This window comes from Anopheles aquasalis, chromosome 2 (genome assembly GCF_943734665.1).
Source record: "Anopheles aquasalis chromosome 2, idAnoAquaMG_Q_19, whole genome shotgun sequence".
Lineage (NCBI taxonomy): Eukaryota > Metazoa > Arthropoda > Insecta > Diptera > Culicidae > Anopheles > Anopheles aquasalis.
This window is the reverse complement of record NC_064877.1, coordinates 83,955,647-83,963,146: the sequence shown is the minus strand read 5'-3', so window position 1 is coordinate 83,963,146 and position 7,500 is coordinate 83,955,647. Positions and strand designations below refer to the sequence as shown.

At 52.3% G+C, this 7,500-nt stretch overlaps 3 protein-coding genes across 3 annotated transcripts in view; 1 reads left to right on the top strand and 2 right to left on the bottom strand.

The window, feature by feature from the left end:
- LOC126569573 (very long-chain specific acyl-CoA dehydrogenase, mitochondrial-like) overlaps positions 1 to 2,007 on the bottom strand; it is a 3,683-nt gene extending 1,676 nt beyond the window's left edge. Inside the window, exons 1-3 of the mRNA XM_050226765.1 lie at positions 1,769 to 2,007; positions 605 to 1,037; positions 1 to 438 (exon numbers count right to left, since the gene is read on the bottom strand). The exon at positions 1 to 438 is cut by the window's left edge and continues 825 nt beyond it. Coding sequence (XP_050082722.1) covers positions 1 to 438; positions 605 to 1,037; positions 1,769 to 1,833 — 936 coding nt within the window. The 5' untranslated portion in view covers positions 1,834 to 2,007. The remainder of the gene's footprint in view (positions 439 to 604; positions 1,038 to 1,768) is intronic.
- A 325-nt stretch (positions 2,008 to 2,332) lies between these two features.
- Positions 2,333 to 7,184, bottom strand: LOC126569569 (leucine-rich PPR motif-containing protein, mitochondrial). The gene is made up of 4 exons (XM_050226756.1): positions 6,986 to 7,184; positions 6,683 to 6,864; positions 6,275 to 6,620; positions 2,333 to 6,213 (listed from the first exon to the last, which is right to left on the bottom strand). The coding sequence occupies exons 1-4, from the start codon at positions 7,120 to 7,122 to the stop codon at positions 2,580 to 2,582; spliced, it is 4,299 nt and encodes a 1,432-aa protein (XP_050082713.1). The 5' UTR covers positions 7,123 to 7,184; the 3' UTR covers positions 2,333 to 2,579.
- Positions 7,185 to 7,317: 133 nt separating this feature from the next.
- LOC126569577 (DNA-directed RNA polymerases I and III subunit RPAC1) overlaps positions 7,318 to 7,500 on the top strand; it is a 1,100-nt gene continuing 917 nt past the window's right edge. The window contains exon 1 of the mRNA XM_050226769.1: positions 7,318 to 7,500. This exon is cut by the window's right edge and continues 917 nt beyond it. Coding sequence (XP_050082726.1) covers positions 7,414 to 7,500 — 87 coding nt within the window. The 5' untranslated portion in view covers positions 7,318 to 7,413.

Below are 7,500 nucleotides of genomic sequence, written 5' to 3'. Positions count from 1 at the left end.
TGCGACCTTGAAGCCATCACCTTCCTTGCCCAGCACGTTCTCCACAGGGATCTTTACATCCTCGAAGTATACTTCGGCCGTGTTCGAACACTTGATACCCATCTTGTTCTCCGGAGGGCCACTGCTCACCCCACCGAAACCTCGCTCGACGATGAACGCCGTCACTTTGTCCTTCTTTTGGCCCGTCTTTGGGTCTTCTACCTCGGTCTGTGCAAACACCGTCATAATGTCGGCGATTCCACCGTTCGAAATCCAAATCTTGGAGCCATTAAGCACGTAGTGTTTACCATCAGCTGACTTCACCGCTCGGCAGCGGATGGATCCGGCATCCGAACCGGAACTCGGTTCCGTGAGAGCGAATGCAGCGTAAACCTTGCCGGTGGACACCAGCGGTAGATACTTTTCCTTCTGCTCCTTGTTGCCGTACAACAAAATTCCCTGAAAACATAAACACAAGCGAAGAATGAGGTAAAGGACGGCTCAATAACACGGGCGGCCGGGTCTAAAGGTTCACGGGCCCCACGCGGAAGGATCCCTTATCAGCCGGTACACGTGCTACACCATTTGCTTATCAGTAGCATCTGTGTGGAGCGGCTTTGCTTACCTTAAAACCGATGCTCTGATGTGCTCCGATGAAAATGCCCAGGCCCAGATCTTGACCACCGATAATGTCACACATGCGCGAGTACTGGGTGTTGTTCAGACCGAGTCCACCATACTCCGGCGGTACCATGAGCGAGAACGCGCCGAGATCCCAGAGCGCCTCTGTGGTCTTTTCGTCGATCGAAGAATTGGCATCGTTCTTCATCGGATCGTTCACCTCATCGAAGAACTTGGTGACCGGATCGACAAACGAGGCAATGTACTCCTTCTGCTCGGCATCGAGAGCTTCGGGATATGGGAACACCTGGGCCGGTTGCACCTCACCGCGGAAGATGTTCGTTAGGAAGGATAGGTTTTGGCGCTTCTCCGCCTCGGCCGGTGCCGCGGCCTGTTGCGTTTCGGCCTGCTTGGCCTGCGGTGCCGCGGATAGACATCTGCAAATAGAAGCATAGCAAACGTGTAACACTGGTAAGAACCAGTTCGCCGGCGGGCGGTGTCTAGCACGCGCTTCGATATCTTATCGTACGAGTCGTTTGGGGTCGAACAACTGGACAGCAGCTCGTACAAAAGATTACACCAATGGCCATCGAAGTAAGCCATGGGAACGAGGGACATTTTCATATGGTACCAGTCAAGGGATTGTTCAGATTCTTCCGCATAAAAAGGCCAAAAGTGGCAGCGTACACGTGAACCAACGATGTCAACACAGTAACCGTCGTGTGCACGTTGACGAGGAATTGCTAGTTGTTTACGTAAATCCCATACTTTTCTCCGTTCGTCCGTCCGCCGTTCGTGACGAACGCGCTGCAACCACCGCGTGAGACAGTCCGAGGTTCAAAGTCCATCTTGCTCATCGTGGGGCAACATTATCTGCTTCTTTATGAAACTGGTTCGTGAGGAAGATTAACACCAAGTCTTCCTTGTTCCCGTTCCTTACAAGTTGACCTACATTTTAAGGAACGGCCTTGCCTCTCCCGTTGCCCCGACGGAAACTTCGGGAAGAGGCCACGCAAAACACGCGCTCTCGCTGTTTTCAAGGTCGCATCAGCGCCAGCAGAAAAAAGGATCAAATTGGCGGAATCCTTCCTTCCCGCATTGATGGGCGATGGGCTATAAATAAGTGTCGCCATTTCCTGGTGTTTTTTTCGGTTCGTTCCTGATTTACCTTCGAATTTCGATGCCTTTCACCTGCTGGCCTCGTCGTACGATCAGTTGCCCAAGACGAATCATCCTGCTGGTATCACTTTATTGGCACAAACGTAGAACGGACAACAAATCTGGCTGGAGTAACGAAAAGGAAAGTGACGAAAACCACGGGAAAAGAGCAGCACTTTGTTCGTCGCGACGAGTTAATTATCTTCTGTTGATGAGACTCCGTCCGTTCTACGTGTTTACGTGTTTTTGACGGTGCCCCAATGAACCAACTCACATCAGAGCAATCATCTCGATTGGGTTGTTCAAAAGCGTTATAGTACGTTACGGATGGCGTAACGCTACTCAAGACACGTGCAACGCGACCGTAAGGAATTGTACTTTTGAGAATCGTCCATAAATTTCATTCTTTGCCACAACTGCGAGCATAAATTATAGATAAGTACCTTGAAAACATATTAAATTATCAGATTGCTACGTAGAACAAAACATATGAAGTAAGGAGCAGCATTTCATAAGTTGCGAAATTGAAACGCAAACCAGCACGCTGTCCAGTGAATGAAAGAATAATCAGAACTTTGTTTTAAACCGAGGTTTTATTAGGCTTCACTACTACACATCGTAAACGTATCGATGATGAACAAAAACGCAAAGAAAATGCGTGTCTTCAAGCACTCACTTCAACTATCGGGTCGACTAATGCAAATGGATTCCCCTCCGTGTTAATACACCAACTTTCATTATATGTTTTGATGATTTCAGCTTAGTTTGGTTACTGTTCCGCTCCGCTACTATATTACCTTATACTTTAAAATTCGAAACTTTTACGATTTTTTAGTACTCTCCTGTTTCCCGCCTTGTGCCTGCGCGGCCTTTTTCTTTGCCTCCTCGTCACTGCTGCTTTCGCTGTCGCTGTCACTGCTACTGGTGGACGATGGTTCAGCGGCCTTGGCCGATTTTGCCGGTATGGCGTACGGGAAAGGTAATCCCTTTGCGGACAAACTATCACTAAGTCGCTTCAGTGCCGTCCGGTTAACATTGTCAAGGCAGGTTTCCTTCAGAGCCGCCTCGAGCGCCAACAGTCCTTGTTCCGGTTGCTGCTTTGCGACCAGCGTATCGATAAGGCAGCTGTATATCAGGCCCTTACCCTTCTCGGAAATCTTTGAATCCTGCAGCTGCTCCAGCAATCGTCGACAGAGAGCATCATCTTTGGTGTCTCGGGCCAACTGTATCACCTTTTGGAACATGATGCGCGAGCTTTGTGCCAAATGCCGATCCCAGATTGCGTTCGCCTTGTCCGATTCGCCCGCAATGAAGTAGTGTATCCAGAGTGCATTGATCGGTGCCAACAGGTCCCATTTGGCGTACTGTTCGGCCAGCTGAAGGTATCGCTCGTGTAGTTCAGGATGTTTAGAGAGGATACCGGACGCTCCACCAACGGGGAAGTGCTTCGCGGCGACGATCGCTTCCTCCTTGCTCTTCAGCTGCTCGCAAGCTTGTTCCAAGCCGCGCAGATACTGTTCCGCGTTGCCACCGGCAACGTTAGCGTGGCAAAATCTGTTATCAAAGGAAACTTGCCGTTTTAAATCGTCCGAGATGAGGCCCGAGATCCGCTCGAACGTCGCCACATCACCCGCGTTCGCCAGCTTGTTGAGGAAGTACTTGAACGTTCGCGGAATAGGGAACAGATTCTGCTCGAGAATGCTCATCACCTTCTTCGTGGCTTCCCCAAGTCGATCGCGATTGATGAGCGCTTCAATGATGGCCGACTGTTCGGTAAGGTTTAACTTCTCGTTCGGACCGACCGCTTCGTATGCGGCCAAAATACGGTCAGCATCATTTAATTTGATCGCCTGTTTCAAATCCTTTACGGCAGGTGCCAGTTGTGGTTGTGGCTGTTGACTACGTTTCGTGGCAGCTGCTGGAGCAGCCTTGCTGGTTCCCTTGCTCGCTGACTTGGCCTTAGGCGCTTCCGGAACGGCAAAAGGAACATCGTACCCATTCGTCGTCAAGAAGCTCGCCAGTTCTGTAAGGAACGCATCCGATGGCGATACACTTTCTTCCTGCATACGCGTCCACAGTCCAAGTGCTTTATCCGCGTCTCGCTCGTTGATGTAGCTTTGCAGCAGCTTGTGATAAATTTCGCCGCGATCGATGTGATTGAGATCTTTGGTTGCTTCCATTAATCCCTCCAGGCTTGAGGTTTTGCCCTCCTGCTGATAGCGTTCGCAGGCCGTCTGTATGCGCTGATAGCGTGTCCTAAGTCCTGGGGTTTCAAGAATTTTCCTCGCCTGCCGAATACGGCCACAGTCGACGAATGCAAACACGAGATCATACAGACTGTTCACTTCGCCGTGCACCTCCGTGCTCAGATCCGTTAACCGCTGCAAGTTGGCTGCATCTTCGGCCTGTATCAACCGGCACGTCAGCTCTGTCTTCCACGGAGTCGCACGGTATCGCTGGCAAATTTGCTCGAACGCAGTCATGGCGCTGGGCAGATCATCCTTCACCAGGTGCACCTTGATGAGTGCTCCGAGGAAAATGTTTTGCGGTTTGATGTAGCGCTGAGCGATCAAATGATCGAACAGACTGCCCACTTGCTCCACATTACCCTTCTCCGCCAGAATGTTTAACAAGCGCCAGCAGGCACTGTTGTACACGAAATCCACCGGTTCAGCTTTCTCCGATTCGTTGCCTTCAGTGGTCTGTTCTACTGCTGATGGTGATGATGTCGGTTTGTTGGATGCATGCTCCTGGAGGAAGCGCAAGGCCTCATCGAAACGTTCCGCTTCAAGCAGGCCCTGGGCGAAGCGTACTACCTTTATGCGATCGAGCACAAAATCGGGCTGCTTCGATTTCACTCGCTTCAGTAGCTCGAATGCTTCCTCGAGTTTACCGTTCGTAGCGTACAGCTCCATCACCTGTCCGTAGATTGCCGGGCTGATGACATAGTTTTCGGACTCCAGGCGCTGTACCACTTCCACCACCTTCGGCACATCGTTCGATCGAATGGCCGAACGGATCAGCTGAGCTTTCAGCCCGTTGGCATTCTCCTTTCGTTTCTCCAGATCAGCGATCAGCCGTTCCAGTTGTGGCACGGAAAGGTTGCTGGCCGTATTGGCTTGTCTCGAGCGCTGATTGCCGATTGCGGGGCGTTCTACTTCGACCGGTTGCAGATCACCGGCCGCCAGTTTCGAAAGCATGGACGAGATTTCCGATGTCAGTTCAGCACTGAGCCGTTCCTGGATTCGCTCCGCCAATTCCCCGCTGATCGTGAGACCCTGGTTGACGAAACCAGTAAGCAATCGCTCGAGGACCTCGACACGATCGGTCTTGAAAGTTGTCACCACATCGTACAACATGCAGCCCAACGTTTCTCCCTGGAAGGCATCGGCGTTTCTGCCGGAGCTGGAATCGACACCTTCCACCGCTCCTTCCGCCGTTTCATCCTCCGATGAGCGCGATCGCTTGAGTCCATCATAGAGTGAGCGCGAGAAGCGTATGTACGAGTCGTAGTCTCGAGATTGTGCGAGGGCTTGCACGAGCGGTTTCCGGAACACTCCCGGTGAATAGTACGCCCGATAGCGTCCCGCAATGTTTGCCGCTTCCTTCAGATTGTTACGCTCGAGCGCATGGTGGGCACAGCTGCTGCTAGCGACGGCCGACGAAATACCGACACTGCGCAAAAGTTGGATCGCAATTTCGCTGTTGGTCACCGGCATGTTGGGGATGGCATAGTCGCGGATCGTTTCACTGCTCGGGTGGATGTTAAACTCCTCCATCATTGTGCGCAGCACGAGCAGCACGTTCTCCGTGCGTGCTTCCTGTGACATTTTGGCACGATTACCGCACATCAGGGGCCAGAAGAAATGCTGCCGAATCGGTTGCTGCTGTGTGGCCAACTCTTTGAGCAGCGCAAAACTCGTCTCAACCGAACCGGCCTTGAGAGCGGTTTCGAGCGCCACCAGGAAAGCGCGATCGTTCATCCCACTCTCCTGCAGCTCACGACAGATGGCAACAAGCTTTTCCGCCGGACGCTGAGCACGCACAAGCTGGCGTACCAGGAACCCGCCCGTGTTCGCCAGCTCTCCATCGCCTTTCGATGCGCGTGGCATCGTGCGCAGCAGCTTCAGGCTGACCTCTTCCTGTGCTTTGTTGATGAGACGCAGGATCACATTAACGGCATCCTGATTGTACCCCGCCTGCCGTCGAATACGCTCCAACAGTGGATCCACTTTCTCCGCATGCCCGTTCGTCGCCAGCGTGTACACAATCTCGAGAATGTCCTTATCGAGCAGGAACACTTCCTTCTGTTCGCAGCTCTCGATCGTTTTGAGGATGTACTCGATATCACCCTTGCGGGCATAACCACACAGCAGCGTCGTGTACGTGTCGGCCGATGGTTGCAAGCCAGCCTGTGCCATCACCGCCAGGATACCGGTGGCCGATTCCAGATCACTGCAAACAGAACACACTCAGTACGCGTGTCGGCGGATCATGTGCATCGGTCAAAACTTACTCTGCCTGCGAGTGGCCCATGATGAGCGCGTTGAACACGTACTCGTTCACCGGAAGCTGCTTCTCGCGCATGAATTCCAGGATCTTGGTAGCCCCCTCGATGTCACCCTGCTGGCAGTAGCGCGATATGAGCCGCTGATACGTTACCCGGTTTGGTTCGATGCCGTTCGATTGCAGATCGGCCAGGAACTCCGTGGGCGAAAACGAATGCTCGTTGTCCAAGTAGACGCGCAGCAGAGCGTTGTAGTGCGAGACGTCCATCGTCACGTTCAAGCGCTTCAGAGTTTTCCATATTTCCTGCACCAAAGCCGTCCTCACCTCCGGCAGCTCTTCCGGGACCAGGTTGCCTAAAAACGAGGTACTGCGTATAGACGGCATGCTTTGGCCGTAGCGATTTTGATTTGCTTACCACAGCATCGGATGACGAGCAGGGATTGCGCGCTGCTAGCTGACCGGTTCTGGCGGATCTCCTCGAGCACTTCCTCCAGATCGCGCCGTGATATTCGACCCGATCGACGCACATCCTCATCCAGGCGTTTCAGTGAGCGATCCAAGCCACTCGTGCTATTCGCCGCAGCCGTAGCAAATCCACTGTAAGTATAGAATTGTTAGCCGGTTCATCTTTCTTTCTCCCGGATCGATCGCAGCACCACAAGGTTGCGTAATTCCGGCGCCGGCTACCGCCCTTGCGGGTCGCTGTTCGTGGAATTACCTCGTGAAATTTCCACACAAGCACTGTGTTTGCTGTACCAGGCTGCTCTCGGATTCGCGGGCCGTGTTAAACACGACATTCCGTGCAAAACCGGCGAAATAACGCACAAATTTACTTGACCGCAACAACGAGGCCATGTTTTCCTTTCGTCGACTCCGCGTGAAAACCTCCGACGCAACGTGATTCCTGTCTTTACAAGCCTTTTCTCACTCACTCTCTCCTACAGGAAATCGGACAGAGCGAGATAAAAATTGATCAAGCAATTTTTATCAGCCTCTACAGCAAAATCGACGAATTCTTTGGTTCAACGATTTCTCCTGCCCCCCTGCGGTTGTCAGGAAGCCGGCACAAAAACAAATACTGAACACGTTTCGCGGAATTTACAAAACTGAAGATAGATCACTAAAAACCTTCCTGAAATACCACAAATGGCCAGCGTACAGGAGGGGAAGCCGCTGGTTTACCTGGAGGAGTACAAGCTGAAGCAGGATGCCAACGATTACGGGCTGGCGGAT

Coding starts and splice junctions, on each gene's coding strand:
- LOC126569569 (XM_050226756.1), bottom strand. CDS start 7,122: ATGGCCTCGTTGTTGCGGTCAAGTAAATTTGTGCGTTATTTCGCCGGT. Junction 6,621..6,682: donor GCTCGTCATCCGATGCTGTG/GTAAGCAAATCA, acceptor CCTCGTTTTTAG/GCAACCTGGTCCCGGAAGAG. Junction 6,214..6,274: donor ATGGGCCACTCGCAGGCAGA/GTAAGTTTTGAC, acceptor TTCTGTTTGCAG/TGATCTGGAATCGGCCACCG.